The sequence below is a fragment of the Martes martes genome (genome assembly GCF_963455335.1).
Source record: "Martes martes genome assembly, chromosome: 6".
In the NCBI taxonomy this organism is placed as follows: domain Eukaryota; kingdom Metazoa; phylum Chordata; class Mammalia; order Carnivora; family Mustelidae; genus Martes; species Martes martes.
The window spans coordinates 7,207,421-7,227,969 of record NC_137893.1 but is presented as its reverse complement, the minus strand read 5'-3'; the positions used below and the strand labels follow the sequence as shown (position 1 = coordinate 7,227,969).

Here is a 20,549-nt window from a genome sequence, read left to right as displayed (position 1 = left end):
AAACCCATTTTGCTCTATTCTTCTCCCCCCCCCCCCCCCCCGCCAAGCGGAGTGTCAGCCCCAGGGCGGTAACTAACCGGAGTGTGGGGTCTCACACGGAGGGAGAAAGGCTCGTCGCCACTACCAGCTCCCAGAGGCCCCCGCGGTGCACCCACCTCGAACGGGTCCTTGGCTCGCGCAGAGCCCCCCGCCCCCACCTCGCTGCACTGACCTTCTCCTGGTAGAGCTTGTGGAGCCAGGCGGAACACTCGTCCTCGTCTTCTGGGACTTCTTCTAGAGGAATCCGCCTGCAAAGCAGAGAACAGCTAGCAGGGAGGAGACAGACTGGGGCCAGACGCCCAACCATGGCTTCAAAATAACAATACTTAGGGGGCGCCTGGGTGGCTCAGTGGGTTGAAGCCTCTGCCTTCGGCTCAGGTCATGATCCCAGGGTCCTGGGACCGAGCCCCACATCGGGCTCTCTGCTCCGCGGGGAGCCTGCTTCCTCCTCTCTCTCTGCCTGCCTCTCTGCCTACTTGTGATCTCTGCCTGTCACATAAATAAATAAAATCTTAAAAAATAATAATAATAATATACTTGACACCTCCGGGCTCTGTTTCGGGAGCCTGGGTCACGTGGGGGGTGCGGGGGCACAATTCAGGCGGCAGACGGGGAAATCCATACCCATGGTGGGGAGCTCCGGGCCCAGGTGCAGTGCGGGTCCCTGAAAGGTCAGCCTGCTCCTTTGCTCACCTTTGCTTTCTGTTCACCAGAGGGGGAGTGTGAGGGTGGCTCCGGGGCTGGGGGCCCAGCCACTTGCCAACAGCCCCCCTGAGCAAGGGGGAGTCACTGGACCACATTTCCTGGTCCCTGTTGCAGATCTAGTTCTGTGTGTCCGCCCGTGGGGTGCTGGCTTTCATGAGCTCTGGCCTTTTTCTTCACCCCGATGCCGTGCGCAGGAAATCCTGTGTCCCCCGTGACTGCCAGGGCTGGCTTCATGCCTCTCTCTGGCTTGGGACTACCTTAGCAACGAGGTCCATTTCTAGAACCTACCCATCACACCACGGCCTGCTGAGGGAATGTGGGCGTCCATCTCATAACAGACGTGGTATCGCATGGGGCTAAGTTTTCACACGATGAAATATGACCCCGTCAACTCCCACAGGTCCTCCCACAAATGCCCAGCTCCTTCGCTCTTTCTGGCTCACTGGGGAAACCAGATATCTAACTGCATTTCTCGAAAAAGGATGGGGAGCCTGCCTACCCTTTATTTGGATGGTGGGTGTTTACGGCCCTTTTGCTCTTTTCAAGAACGTCCTTGACATTCCTGCCCTTCCTGCTTTAATGCTTCGCATCGAGGCAAAGCACGAGAAAGGCCGTAGCGCTTTGCAGGGGAACCTGCACTGGGAGAAGCATGGGGAGCGGCACGGCCCTCCCGGCTGTGAGGGCGCCGGCTTCCGTGGCCCCCGTGGTGTGGTTTTGGCTCTTCACGCCCCATTCTTGTGTGTGCTCCAGGGAAGAAGTTACCAGAGAGGCGGCCCCGGGGGCACGATCATCTCCCACGCTCCAGGCTTCCCCCAAATACCTGGGGCCCAGCTGGCCACTGAGTAGAGCTCCTGCCAGGTGTCTAAGTGCTCAGGGGGCAACGCCTCCTCTACCTCTGGGAGAAGGCCTCCCTCGGGAAGGCTGGTTTTCCCGCCCTCATGTGCCTTCGACTGCAGAATAAGGTGGACTGTCGACTGCAGCTTTAGGAAACAGGGATAATTAGGACGCTTCTCCCCTATTCGAAAGCGGGAACCGGGGTCCTCTCTGGCTAGAAAGCTGTTTAATTCAGGCTGTCAGTCCACCGAAACATCTCTCCTGGAAGGGCTGAGCCTTTCCTGCAGCCCCATGGTGATGATCAGCCCCTGAATTGACATCGTCCTGTGTTGTACTTTCGTATCTGTGAAGTCTTTTGAAAAAGTAATCAGAATGTTCTAGAACACTTGGCTGGTTCCCCAAGAGCAGCCATGTCAGATCATCTTTGTTAGCCTTCTGGGAAGACAACCTAGTGCACAGGAAACCAGGACCGTCCCTCAGCCCTCGCGCTGGGTTTTATGCTCGAGTCCCCGCTGCGTTTGGCGGATGGCAGCATCTTTCAATCGTTTCCCACTCTTCTCGATGGCATTGCAGAAGCCCAGGGTGAGGCCCGTTCTATAAGCTGATACAACGGGCTAAGAGAACGCGTGTGTCTAATACTGTGGGAAGTCTTTTCAATAATAGCTTGGGGTATAACACAGAAGTAAGATATCACTGAAACGCTTTCCATTTGTTCCTAGACCTCCCTATAAGTTATGCATGTTCTTGTCTGTGTATATCTGTATATCGCAGACACATCCTCCAAGAAGAAGGGTCAGTATAATAATCTCTTCATACTCAGTCTCAAAATAACTATAAAATGCTGTCTTCTGTCTGTCCAACCTGAGCTCTATGATGAGTATGAATTGGTCCGAGAGAATCAGAAATTAGAGGCTTCCCCGATTACTGACATGAGCGCTGTGTGTCTTGAGTTCCTAATATAAATACAGTCTGTGAAGTTCACTTCATGACAGATTATAGACAAGAAAATACTAAACAGACTTTCCTGGAAAGAGGTCTGTAGGCCGTTTGTGATTTAATTACTTTGATGGGCTCTCTCTGTTTTGGAAAGGAAATGGAACCAACTTACCTGACATATAAATCGGCATGATATTTCTTCCCATTTAGGACCCCCAACAGTGTTGGATTTTCATTATTTCTGAAATTGAGTGTACAGTCATATACAGCTGAAACTAAAAAAAAAATAAAACAAATACAAAGCAATATATAGCGTGTGAACCCAATTTTGTTTTGCAGATACACATTGAAAACAACAATGAGATTTACTAACTGGTTATCTCAGGATGGTGGGATGACGGGCTTCTTTCCTTTTTCATGCTTTTCTATACTGTCCAAATGCCCTACATTGAACACACATCACCTTTTGTAACCAGAAAAACACTATAACTCAGTAACTGAGACGAGTTATTACTGAGGTCGGAACAGCTTAAAGCAATACTGCAGTGTCCCGTCTAGAAGTTCTCCAACAAGTACCAACATTTAGACAGGGTCAGACATGAGATTGGCCAGTCTAGAGAATACTCTCTGAGAATGTGCCTGAGTGGATGGTGGCATAAGCATTTTATAAGCAATTTCTCCCCCTAGAGATGTAAGATAGCTACAAAATTAGAATAAGACGCTGGAGACATCTTAAGGACTTGAACCAGAGTCCACTGAAACAGAGCTGAGAAACAAAGAAGAACATGTGAGGTCAGTGCCTCTGCCCGACGGTGAGCTGACCCGTCGGCATGAGTTATGTCGGCGTGTACCGCAGGGCCGCAGGGCCTGGCCCGGGCTCCAGAAACGCTCAGTGGGTAGAGGGTGGGAGTGTGTGAATGACCATGAGTGGACAGAAATACAGCGTGGAGATGGGATGACAGGACGGGACAGTGGAAAGAACACGAGTTATGAAGCCAGCCTGGTGCCTGTGGGATCCTCTCTCGGACGTGCCGCTCAGCCGCCCTGAGCCTAGCTCCCCCGGAGAAGGGGACCCATGATGCCTTCCTCGCACGCCGGCTGAGCTGGCAGGAGTCTGCGTGTCCCACGGGGCCTGGCCCTCCGTGATAATAGATTGTGAGCCCGATACTTCACGGAGAGCTTTGCCTATGTGCGGTTACTATTCATAAAGCGGGTGGGAGGGTGACAGCAGGGTCCTCTTGGTCTAGTTGGGGATATGAAGAACCAAGATTCAAAAACCAGCCAGAAAACCACCATCCATTTTCTTCGACCTGCTGCCTGGCCCCAGGTGGGGTCTGCAGGAGGCCCGCTGCCAGCTCGTTAGTCCTAGCTGAGGAGAGGCGGGGGTCTCCCTTGCTGGCTCGCAGGAATGCTGGGGGTAGCCCCCAACCCCCGGCAAGCCAGACCACGGCCCCTTCCTCTCCTGGGACTGGAGGCTGGCTGTTTCCCGGTGGGGGAGGTGTCACTCTCCACGGACAGAGTGGGGCTGGTGGAGAGCAGGCTCTGTGTTCACCACATTCTGTGGGCATTACAGGAAAAGGCACTTAGGCTGTATGCGGGGTGGCCGTGGGGTCACAGGTCTGAGAGTAAGGAGTTTCCAACTCCTCCCTCCAGACTGGCTCTTACACAGGAGCCTGATGTACACTATAGAAGGGGCCTACTTGGCCAATCAAGGACGGGTTGGGGGGGGCAGCGACAAGGGGTCCCCAGACAACCGCCTAGCAACTAATGATTTGCACAATTTCCTCCTTTGCCAGAGGGGCAACCTCAAGAGCGGAGATAAAACGGCCCAGCGCTAAATCCACCTGCCTGCAAAGCCCTTGAGGAGGGGAGCCCGAGCCCCAGCCTCCGTGTCCTAGCCCAGCCACTCGGAACAAGTTCCTTAAATTCTCTCCAAGCCCCAACTTCCTCGTCTGTATACTGGAAATAAGCAGTTTCCTTCATTAGATTTGGCCAGGCCCTATGCAGCGAGCTTGCATTGGGGGCGAATCAGAAGTGCCCTTGGAGGGCAGGTCCTTATTTCGGGGCAGGGGACACAGCCTGCCCTGCTGCCTGGACTGCTGCAGCCTGGGGCCAAGCTCAGCGAGGGCCCGAAGCCCACGGGGTTACAGGCCAGGCCTCAGGCTGAGTCCTCTGCCCGTTTTCTCACTGAACCCTTCTTAGAGCTCTTACAAGTGTCCGAGGTGGTGCGCCCAGGGTCCTGCAGCCCGCGGAGTGGGGAGCCAGCTCTGACCTGCTGGGCGGTGCAGGATGCAAGCGGCTGGAGGAGGGACAGGCGACAGACAGGTGACCTCCGCCCGGGGTTGCTAGGGCCGCAGGGAGCTCAGTGACGGGCAGGTTCTATCTTTGGGGTGAATCCAGAGGGTGCATCCGGGGCTCTGCAGACAGACAGCTGGGAGGCCGAGCGGAGAGAGGGAGCGGCCTCATTGCCGCAAGCCGCCGCAGGGGTGCGGGGGTGCGGAGGACTAGCGGGGAGATGTCTGGGCAGGAGACAACCGGGTCAGCTCGGGGATGGCGGGGCGGGGGTGTGGACCGCGGGCAGGGGTGGGGGTGTCTCGGCGCACCTGCCCTGCTACCCAGCGGCTTCACGGCCACGGGCTCGGGCACCCAGAGGAGGCGGATTTGCACGCGGTCGCCCGGCCGGGCAGCGCCGCAGGAGACCCCTCGCCCGCCACTCAGATCCCTTGGCTCACAACAGGGAGAGGAGACCTGGGGGCCCGAAGACAGACGACCGCGCGCAAAGAGAGGCTGCTTGACCATCCCGGGACTCCCGCCAAGGCGGCGCCTGGCCCGGGGGGTGGGGACGACATGGGGACACCCGTGTGACCTCGGAGCTGCCTCGAACCCAAGGCCCGCCGCCCTGCCGGCCTCGCCTCGCCTCGCAGGGCCGGAGGAGGAGGGCGGGTCTCTGGGAGGCGGGCGGGCTGCCGGGGGAGCGAGGAGCAAAGCGGGGGCGGCCAGCCGGGAGAGCCTGCTCCCCGACTCTCACCCCCGGGACTCGGGGTCGGCCCGCGCAGACGGTAAGGTCACAGAGTTCGTCAGCTGGAGGCAGCTGGTGCCAACAGATGGGCAAGAAATGCCAGACAAAGCAAAAGGACGCCCAAACCCTGGGCTAACGAGGTGTGGGGTCAGGCGGAACCCAGGTGTGGACCCCGGTGAAGAGGGACCCAGGGATTCCCCAAGGTCACCACAGCCTTGCAGTTCCGGTGCTGAGCAGTAGAGGGCAGTGTTTGCTCAGTGTGCTGGCGGGGGGGGGGGGTGCCCCCGGGGGTGGGGGGAGAGACGGAGAGAGAGAGAGCAGGCAGCAGCCTGGATCCTAGCTAACCATCCTCTGTCCCCTGTCTGCCTCCCAGCTACCGGCCACCATCCTCGGGTGAGCGCTGCCCGGGGTGCTGGGGTTGGGTCTCCTCGCTGCGGGGGGCGGGGGACACCGGGATCTTCCTTACCTACATTTCTCAAACTCCTCACGGTGATGGCGAAGCCTTTGGTGCGAGGCAGCAGGTGGTACTTGAGGCTGGGCAGCCCCTTGGCTTGGGCCACCTGCATGCTGATCTGGTGCTTCTTCTCCGTGAACCGAGTGCCCTCACAGTGAATCAGGAACTGGAAGGAACAGCGCAAAGGTCACGCACAGCCCTCAGTCCCCGCCGCGGCCCTGGGTCACGCTCAGTCCTCCATCATCCACCCCAGTCACACGTGGTCCCACAGGAGCCCTTATGGCCAGAGGAGGGCTGGCGCCCGCAGCTACGGCGGCCCCCGACCTCGGCGTGGGGCCCGGAGGCTGGGCCTCCTCTCTGAGCCTGCAGGAGCTGTGGGGACAAAAGCTGACCGTGGAGGATCGTAGAGGAGAGAGCGCAGGTGTGCGTGAGCATGAGAAGAGCCTCTGAGTGTGAGTGTGACAAGAGCACGCTGAGCGTGTCTGCGGCGAGAGCATCCCCAATGTGTGCGAGCAGGACAAGAGCATCTGCAGTCCGAGTGTGACAAGAGCATCCTGAGTGCGTGTGCAACAAGCGTGTTCTGAGGACTGTTTTTGCCCCCGTTAGTTCAAAGAGCCGGAGCGGGTCGCGTGGGACGGCGCGGCCAGCCAGCAGGGCAGGTTGGCAGGACGGGCGTGGGGCCTGTCCGGCTGCTCACACAGGAGTGCTTTGGGGCTGGGGGCGTGGCTGCTCGGGGTGTGACGTACAAAATACTTCTCAGGGTAATCCCGGAGGTGCAGCAAACTCTGTGAGACGGTCTTGCGGTCCTGCTCCCACTTGCGTGTGCAGAAGACCATCTCCGTGAAGTACCACATCCAGCCAATGATCGGGACGTAGGCCAGCTCCTTCTTGGCCAGGACTTTGGAGCCCTGAAACAGAGATGGGGGCCCAGGGTGATTCATGGAGATGTTACTAGAAAAAGAGCAGCGAACATGCTCTCCAGAGGCCTAGCGGGATGGTTCCAGAGCACCAGGAAGCAAGAAGCCACAGACCCTGAAGCCTCCGCCCTGGTCAACCAGAGGCCAAGGTTGTGCGAAGTCTGCACAGCAGGGAGGAGGGGAGAGGGACTTCGTGGGGGGTGGGTAGGCATCGGGGCGGCGTTGGGAACAACGAGGGACACTGAAGGATCTCGGGGATGCTCAGGTCATTTTCCAAGCCGGTCTGGCTGTTTTAACACCGAACTCTCTCTGGCTCTCACTCAGTCCTCGGCCACACTGGATCTCGCCAGCAGGGCGGACACCATTCTCCTTTCACAGACTAGCAAATGGGGTCTGGAGGGTTCTCTGGGTCGTGGCGCTGCAAAATGGGGGAGCCTGGTTGAGCTGAGGCCCCCAGATCATGGTGGGGGTCTCCACGTGTCCCCTTCCTGGCTCATCTCTAAGGCTGGCAGTGGGGCTGGGACGCCCACCTGAGACTGCCCCAGGCTGACTCACGACGCAAGGAACTGGCCCACCCAAGGGCTGGCCCCTGGGGCTGCTCGGCGCAGGCCACCACCCAGCTGGGCCAGGCTTCATGGTCTGCGCCGGCCTGGAGGAGACCAGGCATCCGGGGCGTTGGGGCAGGGGGTGGCGGTGGGGAAAAGGAAAAACTGCTTTTCATCTAGTGGGTTGGGTTCTGTATTTTTCACCCTTAATTTTGGAATTGGCCAAGATACTTTCTGAGATGGCTGTCATTGATCGACGGCACAGGTGACAGGGGCAGTGATCTGGACGGTCAGGCAGGCTTAGCGGTGCTCTTGGTGACAACTGTCTAGTTTTGCCCTGAACCTAGGAGGCCTGTCACGTCTGCAGCCACAACGCAGCTGCAGCTCGGTGAAGAGTGATGGGCAGGAGCCCGCCACCCACCTGCGCGGACTGGGGAAGCCATAAACAGCCGCTCGCTCCCTCTATGTTACAAACCCAACGGTAAACACCTTCCCCCACGGCGGGAAAGACAAAGCATAGACACCTTTCAGTTAGTGTCTCGGAGTCTGGATGGGTTTTGTTTTTATTAGTCCCACAGACCCAACATGCAAATTCTCTCTCGAAGAGAACCAAGCCATCAAAGCCGGGGCCTGTCCCCAGAGGACCTCGAGGCCAGTCCCCGCGGGTCCGAGAACTCGCTGGCGGTACCGGGCGGGGGGTGGGGGGGGCTTCCTGAGTGCCAGGCATGGGCAATGCATGTATAGAAATCCTATTCCATTTGATATCCAAAGGCATAGACCCCCCCCCCCCATTTTATAGAAAATCAAGCCGAAGCTCCGAGACATTCAGTAACTTGCCCGGAACCACGGAGCCGACAGCTGGGGAAGCGGAGACTTTAGGCCACGTGGCCTGCCGCGGGGCACAGTCCGTGAGAAACGGACACGGAGAGCCGCCTACCCCACGGCCACTGTCGCCTCCTCTTTCGTCTACAGCCTCGGTTCGGCTCCAAAGGCAACATGTTCAGGCCGTGGGCGTGACCATGAGGGACGTCACCTCAGCCTGCTGTCCCCCGGGCCCCGTAGCTGAGTGTGGGCCTCTGACCCAGTGTTCCTGAGGTGGCTCAGGGCTCTGCTGCGGTGCAGGTGTTCTGGGGCTTCTGGGAAGACTTTGCTCCACGACAGACAGAGAGACGGCCAGGAGGCCCGGCCATTTTCTCTGTCATGAACATGGTGGCGGAGTGTGTCACGGCTTTGACATCGCGTGGTGACCCTGAGAGAACAGGCTAGAAATGCCGAGGCCGTTGGAGCTGCTGCGCCAACCCGGGAGGCGTCGGGCTACAGCCCGGCCAGGGGTCCAAGGGAGTCGAACGTCTTCATGGCCAAACCATGGGGTTCCTGCACATCTTGAGCGGACGAGGGCCTGTGACAGAGATCAGTCACGTCACGGGTAAAAATCTTTCCTACAGTCGGCTTTTTTCTTCTCAACATGGAGTTACTTTAAATCCTAAAAGCATGAACTAATTATCCTGACTGGTGCTTTCTTGCGCTATAAATGGGAAGGAAGTGCCTGTCACTCAGAGCACAAAACCAGACTGCCTTGGGAATCCCCACTCTGCCCAGAGGAGCCATTTAAAAGCCGATCAGCGTGTGTCCACCGCCAGGTTTCAGGTCGTGGGAGGCCCCGGCGGCCTTCCCTCGCGCCCCTCCTCTTGTCGGCGGGGATGTTCTCAGGCTCTCTGCGTCCATGCCTCCGTGAACTCCCTACTCTCGGCCCGTGAGATGAAAACAAGATAGAAAATCCTCACCGGTGAACTAAACTTACCTCCTTGGCTGGTTAGGACTGTGTACAAAAATTACATATTCCTGAACTCGTTCCAAAAATACTTTGCAATGACACGAAGGGATTCTAAAAGATGATCTGTTCTATAGCCAAGAAGGGGATCGGATCCTATAAGGTCGCAGCCACGGGTCTAGGAAGGTTGAGTGGCCTCATGTGGTCCTTCCTAGCTGTCTGGTGGGGAAAGCACTCTCAGGGGGTATTTCCTATTAATGGAACAATCCCACCAGACCCCAGTGGGTCTTAGTGGTTGGCCTTTGATAACCCACCGCTAAGAGGAAATGGAACTTTGACAGTGATGTGGGATCTATGTGTGGACCAAAGAGATGAGCTCAGGAGTCTTCGATGTCCGTCGCTGTCTGACTGTGTGGGAGAGAGCGCTGCAGATCACCTAAGTGCCCCACGGTAGAAGAGCTCACTGAATTATGTACAGTCTGAATGGCAGACTGTACGTACAGTGTATATGTGATATTACAGAGCCGTTAGTGTATCCCGTGAGCCAAAGCAGCTCCCCCACCTGTTTTTATAAATAAAGTTTTATTGGAACACAACCACACTCTCTCTTGTGTACCCACTGCCCATGGCTGCTTTCACGCCGCAACAGCTGAGTCGAACAGTTGTGACAGAGGCAATACGGCCCACCAAGCCGAAAATATTCACTACCCTGCCCATTACAAAGTTTGTCAACCTTTGATTTAGAGCCACTAAAATTTATTTCCAACGAATATTTAATTGCTGGGGAAATGCTTATTATATAATACTAAATTTTTAAAAGGTCTGGAATCAAAGCTGAGTCTAGAGTCTGATTATGACTACATGAAAACAGGAAAATAACGGTAGCTATAGGTGAGCGGTCAAATCAGAAGGGATTTTTTTGTTGTTTTATTAGATTTTCCTGTTTTTCATCAACAAAATGTTTTGCAGTGTTCCTCTAACAATGCCCCTTTTAAGAAGTAGTTGACATCGCACATTTCAACCATTTGCTTCTGGAACGTAAGTGAGACTAGATCAAAACAGCCCATTTGATGATGATCAAAAGGAACAGAGGAGATATTCCTGTTTTTATGTTGAATGAATACATCTTTCCACCTTAAAGTTCGGGATGTTCTCATTAGGCCTGACCCTTGATGTCGACTATGTTTATTTGTTATAAGATATGTTTTAAAATATTAAGGTAGAAACTTCTGCCTTTTGAATCAAAGGTCATTTGTTTGATCTCCTTTCCTCAGCGGGGATAACAGGATTTGGAAAGCTTTGGCATCACTCCTTATTTTGATCAGGCTCTACCATGGCCCAGCTGTGTGACTTTGGTCCAGAGACTTAACCTTCCTGGGCCTCAATTTTGCACAGCTGTAATATGAGGAAAGGAATTCTTACCTCCAAGCGTTGCTGTGAAGATTTAATAACATATGGAAACATATACAAAGGTGTTCAGTTGAGGACCTGACAACAGGTGTTCGATGTATAGCTGTTATTACCACCACAGTAAGCACAGAGGCTAAACGTCCCTCTCAATTCAACCCATTTCCTAACCCACGTGTCAGCATATGGTAGAAATCTGTAGGAATCCCAGCACTCCCTGATAGGCGGTGTGCCGACAGATTCACAGGGGTTCCCTCATTTAAGACCAACAAACTAGAAACTTACTACTCCAATATGCTTACATTCCTCCAGGAAACTCAATATGCCATCGAGAGCATGACCCTCCCAGGCTAAGCAAAGGTTTCTATGTGTGGACGGCAATGCCTTCAGGAAAGAATGTATAAAAATAATTATCAGTTTCATTTATTCTGGATTTATTTTGAGGGTAGATCTGAGAGGATTTTCTGAGAAGATGTGTTTTCATTAGTCCCACAGACCCAAAATGCAAATTCTGGATTTATTCTGAGGGTAGATCTTAAGAGAGTTTGATTTACCACAGGCCCATCTGGACATTAGCATGTCTGGAAAATAAAAAATGTTCATAGGAAATACAACTTCCTATGAGGAATCCACAACAGCAAGAGCCTGGCCATTTCTGGTAGTTGAAGGGCATCACTGACATGATATCACTTTTGTGTGTGTGTGTGTGTGCGTGTGAGGTGTGTGTGTTTCTGAGAGAGAGAGTGGGTGTGTATGAGAGATTGTGTGAGAGAATGAGTATGTGTGGGTGAGAGGGGTGTGTGTATGAGAGAGATTGTGTGAGAAAGAGTGAGTGTGTGTGAGACAGACTTGTATGTGTAGAGAGTGTGTGAGTGATTGTGTATGAGTGTGTGTGAGAGAGAGACTGTGCGAGAGAGTGTGTAGGAGAGAGTGTGTATAAGTAGGTGTATGAGAGAGAGACTATGTGTTTGTAGAGCATGTATGAGAGTGTTTATGTGAGAGAGTGTGTGTGTGAGGGAGAGTGAGTGTGTGTGTGAGAGAGACTGTGGAGAGAGAGAGTATGTGTGTGAGAGTGAGTATGTGTGAAAGAGATTGTGTGTGTGTAGAGAGAGACTATGTGAGAGAGCATGTGTGAGATAGTGTGTGTGGGGGAGTGTGTATGTGTGAGACTGTGTGTGTAGAAAGACCATGTGTGTAGAGAGACTGTGTGTGTGTGTGGAGAGATGGTGTGTGAGAGTGAGTGTGTGTGAGAGAGAGAGAGAGGGAGAGAGCAGTCTTACACAGCTGTCCAGTCAATCTAGCTGAGCAGCCCATAACTGCAGTTGGGACCACCCAGTTGCTCAGGGGAACAGCAAACGCCGTGACCCCTCCAACACCCCATGAACCTCTTCAATGCCTCCAGCCAACTGGTCAACCCCTGTGCAGAGACCGCGTGGTGCTAGAAAGAACTGTGAACTGTGCTGAAGATGCACTGAGATCCAGTGATTCCGACCCTGAGATGATGCGGCTCGCGCCTCGCTTGTGTCAGCTCCACAGCCTCCATGATGAAAAATGAGCAGAACTGGGACTTTCTAGTTAAGGTTTTTCTCTAATAGGCCCCCTGCCAGCTACTAAGATGAAAACGTTTAGTGTTGATGCTGAGTTCGTAGGACGGCTGGAGCTGGTAGGGCGTCCTGCTCAGCCACCTTCCCGTGATGCTCCCGCCTCCTCTGACCGCTCCGGAGGTGCCGGCAGAAAACACGGTTAGGGACTAACATTCACCGGTAGGATGATCCCTGGTCGACACGCTGCTGGCACAAATATCTCCTTCTGGCTTCCGATCACGTGGCCATTCCTGAAGGTTTACGGGTACGGTCACAGTTCGTCATCTGGATTCACCCAAGGTCATTGATTTCTACTAAATATAAAATGGCTGCTTGGGGTCTTTTAGTGGCACTAGGAAAGCAGACTAAAACATCCACACTTTAACCCTTTGAATTCTTCTCCACCATGAGCTGGGCCCCATCCCTGCCGAGGACTAGCAAGTCAGCCAACGGTTCAGCCTCTTTTTTGATGTGTGATATGTGAACTTTAACCTCAAAACGGTTCTGCCCACGCGACAAGTGTCTGTTAAATACCTCCTTTGTGCCGGGCCCTGGGCCAGGTGGGGACGCCAAGATGAAGGTGATTATTCATGGCCTTGAGATGCTCAAAGTCTAGTGGGAGGAGAGAAACAGAAAGCTACCAATGCCTGTGTTACTTCTGCCCCTGAAACCTGTAAGCTGTTGAGCAGACATGGTCTGTGGCCAAGGAGGTGGGTCCAAGCCTGGAAAAGACGGGGCTGGAGCGTGTCTCTGAAATGGAGTCCCTCACCACAGTAGAAGGCAGGGGATAAGACCGGAGCTCAGAATCACGAGCCAGGCGTGCGCACGTGTGTGCGCGCACGCCATCTGTGCCCACGAGAGTAACATACAGGTGGCCTAATTCTGCTTGTGTCACTCTCTCACTGTCTGTCTCCCTTCTCTGATGCCAAAAAAGAAAATGCTGGGGACCTTATGCTCCCAGAGAAACCTCCAGAGTATCAGAAAACAAAACGAGCGCAGTGCCGCAATTAGTCCCGGCCACGGGGGACATGCATAAGACAAGCGTGAAACAAAACCGCTCTCTGAGGATTCATCTCTGTCTGCCTGGGAACGAACGTGGACCGTTTATCGAGGTGGAGCAGAGCCCTCCCAGCTCCCCGGCCCTTGATAGCCACTTCCCCCACCCAAGTCTCCATCCCCTGACCAAACCCCAAATGCCTCTTAATTTGCCTGGTGTGCAGATCTGGAGAGGGGAAAGGGCATCTGGGGACAAAGGAAACTCTTGAACGTTGGGTACTTGTCACACTTGACTCTGCTCAGCACGATCAGAGCTTCTGATAAAACCAGTGAGAAAGGAGGCAACGTCCACTTCCCCCTTCCTGAGACAGATCCTCGCGTCCCCTTCCCAGCTTCTGTTCCGAATGGCCAGCCTGAGTCCTTCCCGGGGTGGCCTTAGGCCTGGGCAGAGGGAGAGACAGAGCAGAAGGGAATTCCAGGGGCGCGGCTGGGAGACCAGGGCCCTGCAAGGGCAGAAGGTAACAGAGCTCCCGCCGGCACCTTGTGGCCGGCAGGTGTTTGCTAAGCCGTGGAAGGAAGCCCAGGGAGACAGGGAAGTGGGAGCGCCCTGGGCACGTTAGCAGATGGGTTGTGACAAAGAGGGAGCAGTTACAGGGGACCCTGCAGAGTCAGAGCTGGTTCCAGGCTCTGAAGGTCTGCTGCGGCTCGTGTGAAGAGTAGGGAGGAAGCCCAATGCTATTGCTGCTTGAAGCAAGTCTGGATGTACAGTCCGTTGGTGTAATCCAACCCCGGTTTGCTAAAGACTTTGCCAGAAGATCCTGCTTCATGAAAAGGACCAGGGCACCTGGGTGGCTTAGTCAGTTAAGCGTCCAACTTTTGATTTCAGCTCAGGTCGGAATCTCAGGGTCCTGGGATGGAGCCCCACACTGGGAGGGAGTCTGATGGTTCCTTTCCCTCTGCTCCTTCTTGCACACTTTCTCTCGCAAATAAATAAATAAAAGCTTAAAAAAAAATTAAAAAAACACCTTGGTGTGTCTAACTCAGCACTACACTTTAAAAACTAGAGTGCACACCAGCATTTCCAGGGATCTGTTCAGTTACGAACTCAGGACGCCGCTGTACTTGCATTGAGCTACTGACCTCTTTCCTTGGCCGGTGCTGCACCTGGCTGCCGGATCTGTAAGGCATCTCACGCCCTCACCCTTCTCTGGGCTTCCTTATCCGCCTCACGCCAGGTCCCAGCATGCCTGGCGGGTGACTACTTGGCGGCCCACAGTGGCGTCCCCGGCCACTATCAGTGTAGCGGGGGGTGCCGGAGTGCAATACGGATGCTGCTGGTTAAGCCACGGAGGGTGGGGTGGGGGCCAGGTTTCCACGCACTCATAGGATCCTGGCATCGAGGGTGAGGCAAACCCACCGTAATGGAGCAGAGGAACCAGAGCCGCGGGTGTATGTGATGGAAAAGAAAACACAAGACATTTCCCCACATCTCGGGGTGCCTGGGGGGCTCAGTTCATTAAGTGTCTGCCTTCCGCTCCGGTTGTGAGCCCAGGGTGATGGGATCGAGCCCCACCTCAGGGCTCCCTGCCCAGTGGGGAGTCTGCTTCTCCCTCTGCCTCTGCCCTCCCACCCCCCACGCTTACTCTCTCTCTCTCTCTCAAATAAATAAATGAAATCTTTAAAAAAAGAAAAACACTTCTCCACATCTAAAAACCTCTCATGTCTCTGTAGCCAACAGGAACTTGACAAACGTGTGTGAAGGAACGGCGACAGAACGAGTGTAAGCTCACTTTGCTTTGCATAAGAAGGATGCGGGATAATACTCCATAGTGTATATGGACCGCATCTTCCTTATCCATTCGTCCGTTGAAGGGCATCTTGGTTCTTTCCACAGTTTGGCGACCGTGGCCATTGCTGCTATAAACACTGGGGTACAGATGGCCTTTCTTTTCACTACATCTGTATCTTTGGGGTAAATACCCAGTAGTGCAATTGCAGGGTCATAGGGAAGCTCTATTTTTAATTTCTTGAGAGGATGAATACCCAACTTTTGTAGCAACATGGACAGGACTGGAAGAGATTATGCTAAGTGAAATAAGTCAAGCAGAGAGAGTCAAGTATCATATGGTTTCACTTATTTGTGGAGCATAGCAAATAACATGGAGGACAAGGGGAGATGGAGAGGAGAAGGGAGTTGAGGGAAATTGGAAGGGGAGGTGAACCATGAGAGACTATGGACTCTGAAAAACAACCTGAGGGTTTTGAAGGGGTGGGGTGGGAGGGTGGGGGAACCAGGTGGTGGGTATTAGGGAGGGCACGGATTGCATGGAGCACTGGGTGTGGTGCAAAAACACTGAATACCGTTACGCTGAAAATAAAAAAAAAAAAGGATGGGGGACGCCAGTCGCACGGGAATCTAGCTCGGTTAAATCCCGTTTAGTAAAACATTTGCTCTCTCTTCGGTCTTCCGCACCTTATCCTCTTTTTCATTGTAAGAAAACACTCAGGGAAGGGAAACTCATGAGGGTCAAGGAAACTAAGCATTATTGCACACCTGCTTTGTGCAAGGCACCTGAACTAGGATTATATTCATTAAACAATTACATATATTCAGTAAGCCCTGTCTATTCACTAAACCCTTATAACAGCGAAACGGGAATTATGAATCGAGGTTCAGAAAAGTCAGATAACCTCCCCAAGGTCACACAAATGCAGAAGCCAGGGTTCAAGTCCACATCTGTGGGACGCTAAGACATTGGGGTTTTTTGCCTACACATCTCTCCCTCCCCTGCCACCCTTAGGAGATAATTGTTCTGGAGTAAGCAGAGGGGGAACGAAAGAATTGCTCTCGATATCTGAGCCAGAACGCACCGTTTCGTCTTTCAGACTGTCTGCTTTTCTGCTAAGTTTTACATGTTCGAGAACAAGACAGAGGAAACCCACGGTTTGGGAGGATGTTACAACTGATGGCGGTTTATAGGAAATCACATTCGTGTAGCCTTTCTGAACAATTCTGCGTTAACATTTTTCCTGCGAAAAACCTTTAGGGAGAAAAGGGATCCTTCCACGATCAAAACTGAAGAAATGCTGGTTTTTGGAAACGCGTCACCTTTCACAGAACGTACCATGTTTAACGTCAAGGACCGGAAGCGTCTTGGCAAAATTAACTCGGAACCCCAGCGGCTGGGGTGCTGTTCTCGTTTCAGCTCCTGGGAGCTTTTCTGGGGTTTTAGGGTATCTGCAGGTCATTTTACTGAGAACCCAGGAGAGTTCGGCAAAACAGCAGCAGCCCACAGCCCTCAATAAGTCTGAAACCAGCCCACAGTGCCCTTGAGCGGGGGCCAGTGAAGTGAGCGGGACCGCTAACGTGCGTGCTTGGCCGGGCCCAGACGGGAGGAGCCTGTCCGTGCGGCCCAGGAACACGGCGCCCGCCTGCTTGCTCATGATGGGCCGTGTCACCCATGGTCTCCCCACCTCCGTCCGGTGCCTCATCATCATCCCTTCACCTCAGTCTCCCGCTGATTCTAATATCATGCCCTCAAGGACTTGTTCCAACGTTATCACCTTCTGGAAGTTTCCCATGTCTCTGGCGGCCAAAAGTCCATGGGCTCCTAAGCACCAGAACATGACACCAGTTGTGAAACTATCGAACTTCCTCCCCACAGTCTGGTGAACAGAGCTGCCCCCAACACCAAAACTCGCCCCCCAATCTTCCACCTTCACCACAGTGACCCCAGCTCATCCCCCAGCCCTCCAGGCCCTCCTCACCTGACAAAGAGGGGGGACATTGGGAATGACAGGGGTCCCCAGGATGGTGCCCTAGGGCCGACTGGTCTGTGGTTAAGTACGCTGGTGTTGCCCCAAGTGAGCACGGTCAACCCAATGTCATTGCTCCCTTCAACCCCCTGTGTCCTGTGACAGGCACTTATGTCCCTTCTTCACTTCTCCTTAGATATTATAAAGTCACTGAAGGCAAGGACTGTATTTTCACACCCATCTTCGTATCTTACAGCGTCTCGCAGTGTTTTCCACAGAAAACACACACACACACACACACACACACACACTCAGGGCTCTGGCAACAAACACAGGGATGGGTGTGGAGGCAGGTGGCCGGCCCGGTGAGCCTTCTGAGGAGGCCACCACCCCAGCCGGCGGCTTGAGGGCGACCTCACGGGGGACCCTTGCCAGGACCCGCCGCTGAGCTGTGCCTGAATCCCAGAGCACGCAACCTGCGGTAAGACCCGTTGCCTTCGGCGGCTCTGTTTGGTGGCTTGTCACGCTGCCATAGATATGACATATCCGGCCTCTTGAACGATCTGAAGAGAAATATTGCAGTTGGCCCCCAGGTCAACCTCCAGGCCGCACCCCCACCCCCAGCAGGTGATTGTCGACCGTCGGGGCCGCTGTGTACCGAGCGCTCGCCGGGGGCCGGTGCTGCTCGAAGACCCCACAGACGCGATCGTGGGGAGCCTCCCGGAAGCCGCAACCGCAGTGAAGCGACGCAGATGTGTTTCACCTGCCGCGATACACCGATACGCCGGAAGCTTCGGAAACCCTGAGGCTCAGCACCGCACGCCACAGTTTAGAGGAACGGACTCTCGACTGTCCGCAGGCCGTGCCCCTCCCCAGGGAGGAAAGAGTCGGCGTGTTCTGCGAAGGTCACCACCAGAGCCTTTGGCGCCCGGGCCCAGGCCACAGAAGGCCAGTTCCGAGGAGAACCAGGGCCTCTGGGAATGACTGTGTGGGGCCTCAGATGCTTGTAAAACTTCTAAAGACCTTTTTCTCCCTTTTAAGAAAACCCTATCACTTTTCCCCTTAAAAGTAATTTCATATTGAATTACCCGATTCTCAAGAGTTTTGGCAAAATTTCACTTGTTTCAGTTTAAACTCACTTCCTCTTGGGCTGTTGCGTGTGTGGGCGGAAACTGCCCCGTGAGGAACCTTCTCCTTGGCCCTTCTCCCCTGAGAAGCAAGGCCCGCAGGGTCCGGAGAGATCTCAACGTCGCGCGCTAGTTTTAAAAAGGGATCAATCAGGTGCCTTTCCTGAGAGGGTGATGGAAGACCAAGGGGACCGCTGAACGACGATGAAACAAGCTGCGGTTCCGTGTCCTCCTAAGAGCGGCGGGAACGGACCGGCCACCTTGGAAAGGGCCCGAGCCGCTCACCCGGCATCACGGCCCGTCGCTGGACCGCGGCTGCTCCAGCAGCGCGCGGGGACGGAAACTGTGCCCTGCCGCGGGCACAGCGCATTCCCCTGGGAGGAGGGTCTGGCGGCTTCCCCCTGACTTGGCCCAGCCCCCAACGCTGACAGAGGTCACCGATGTCCCCTTCGTCCCGTCCGGGCAGCCTCTCCTTGGCCAGCGTGAAGCGTCCTCAGAACGTGTAGCCACAGCACGGGCTGGTGCACGGAGCTTGGCGGAAAGGGGAAGGTGGCCGCCTCCTGTCCCTGTCTTGACCCTCCCTCCAGTCCTGGCCGGGACTCCGGGGCTCCAGGGAGCACATTAGCAAGAATCCAGAAAATCTGAAGCCCCACTGGGTAGGGCTCCCCAGGGGAACACCTTTCACCCCCATCTGAGGCTTCAACCTGTCTACCTCGCAGCCTGGCGGTCTCCTAAACCTCCAAACGTCTAGAACAGTCTCAGACGACAGTGCTCACACCCCTCCACCGGCAACCCTGGCTGCTCGGTTTTCAATAGTAAGAAAGGCAGTCGGGTGACCGTGGTGCTCACTTACGGAACCAGAGCTGGAAGGGAAACGTCTCTGTGCTGTTGGCCAGACGGCTGTCCCGCTAACCACCGTGTGGCCCTCCACAGTCTCGGCGCTGTGCTCAAGCTGTGACTCCATCAAGGACTCGGAAGTCTCTGACCTGAGACCCTAAGTGGCACAGAGGTAGCGTTCCCGCTCCCTGAAAGCTTCTCCATCTCTGGCCTGTGTCCCCTCTCCTGGCCTGGGACCTTCTCTCAGACCTGGGTCCCCTCTCCTGGCCTGGGACCCTCTCTCAGACCTGGGTCCCCTCTCCTGGCCTGGAACCCTCTCCTGGCCTGGGACCCTCTCCTGGCCTGGGAACCTCTCTCTCTCTCAGACCTGGGTCTCCTCTCCTGGCCTGGGACCCTCTCCCTCTCTCAGACCTGGGTCCCCTCTCCACGTTACTCGTCCCGTGAGCACGAGGCAGGAGGGCACTCTTTCCATCTGTCTGTGCCCGTTTCCCCACGGCCGCGGGCCTCTGTGAGCTGCTCTGTTCTGCCTTCACTCTGTAAGTTCCTGCCGGGTCCCTCCCTGACCCAGCGAGGGTACTGACCGCTCTCACTCCTCAGAACGAGCCCGTGACGACCACAAGCCGGGAGGGAACCGGAGGCCTGCTCCCCGTCCCAGCTGGCCCTGGTCATTTCGGATGTAAAGGGCCCCGCAGTTTTTCCTCCTGACGCCTCTCGGGGTAAGGAGCAGAGCTCTGAAATGAGACTTACTAGTTGCTATCCTGGAACCAATGATTTAGGAGTTTATTGATGAAGCGTAAACAGTAATAACGCGGCAAGAATTCAGAATGGGGTAAACGCAGTGAACGGCGCCCAGCAACAGCTCACGGTCATCGAGCTACCAAGGCAACGTGGACGGGCCGCCCACAGGGCCTCCTGCCCCGGGCCGGGTGTGCGTTCACACTCGGAGTCCGGGTACCTCTCAAAGCCACGTGGGAAGCCCGGGAAACACCGCCTGTCCCTCAAGCACCCAGGGAGAACCAGGGCTGTGGGACGCCAGCGCGCCGGGAAGTCCACTCTAAGGCAGGAGAACCGACGAGCTAGCAGTCAGGGTGCAAAGACATGAGGTGCCCGGTCACAGTCACCCGCATCCGCGATGGGGTTCGGGTGGTGACATTTTAGGGGGATGTCTCCTCTCGCACAGAATAAAACCACAAAACTCTACTTGAGCTCTCTGCCCAGGGTCTCTAAAATAGAGAAAGGCAGATGCTAGAATGTTCCGTCTTGTTCCTGAAAATACACGTAGCGCACATGCGCGCACAGATACCGAGTTGGAACTGGAAGAATAAATAGGGAAACAAAGAACAGTGTTGGCAGGAGGGCCTGCTGCTTTCCTAGAAACCCTTTCAGTGATTCACCCACAGGCCATGCGGCTTTCTAGAAGTCTCCAGGCAGTAAACAGCGATGGAACTCACTGCTTCCATTTCTTGAAAAACGGCTAAAGACCTCCCTTGCCTTTTGATAGTTTAACAGCATCATAAGGACTAGCCTTGGTCCCAAAGATGTGAATGGGACTCGGTTCTAAGCACGTTTCCTTCTCTCTCCTTTTGCCCCCAATTTAAAAGTGCCTCAGTGTTTAAAAGCAGA

The 20,549-nt window shown here is 54.7% G+C and overlaps 1 protein-coding gene across 2 annotated transcripts in view; it reads right to left on the bottom strand.

Moving 5' to 3' along the window:
* The window catches only part of AGPAT4 (1-acylglycerol-3-phosphate O-acyltransferase 4), a 117,415-nt gene that overhangs the window by 6,419 nt on the left and 90,447 nt on the right, over positions 1-20,549 (bottom strand). For both annotated transcript variants that reach the window (XM_080807240.1, XM_080807239.1), the window contains exons 4-7: positions 6,734-6,895; positions 6,000-6,153; positions 2,687-2,789; positions 212-287 (exon numbers count right to left, since the gene is read on the bottom strand). In XM_080807240.1, the coding sequence (XP_080663366.1) occupies positions 212-287; positions 2,687-2,789; positions 6,000-6,153; positions 6,734-6,895 (495 nt within the window). The remainder of the gene's footprint in view (positions 1-211; positions 288-2,686; positions 2,790-5,999; positions 6,154-6,733; positions 6,896-20,549) is intronic.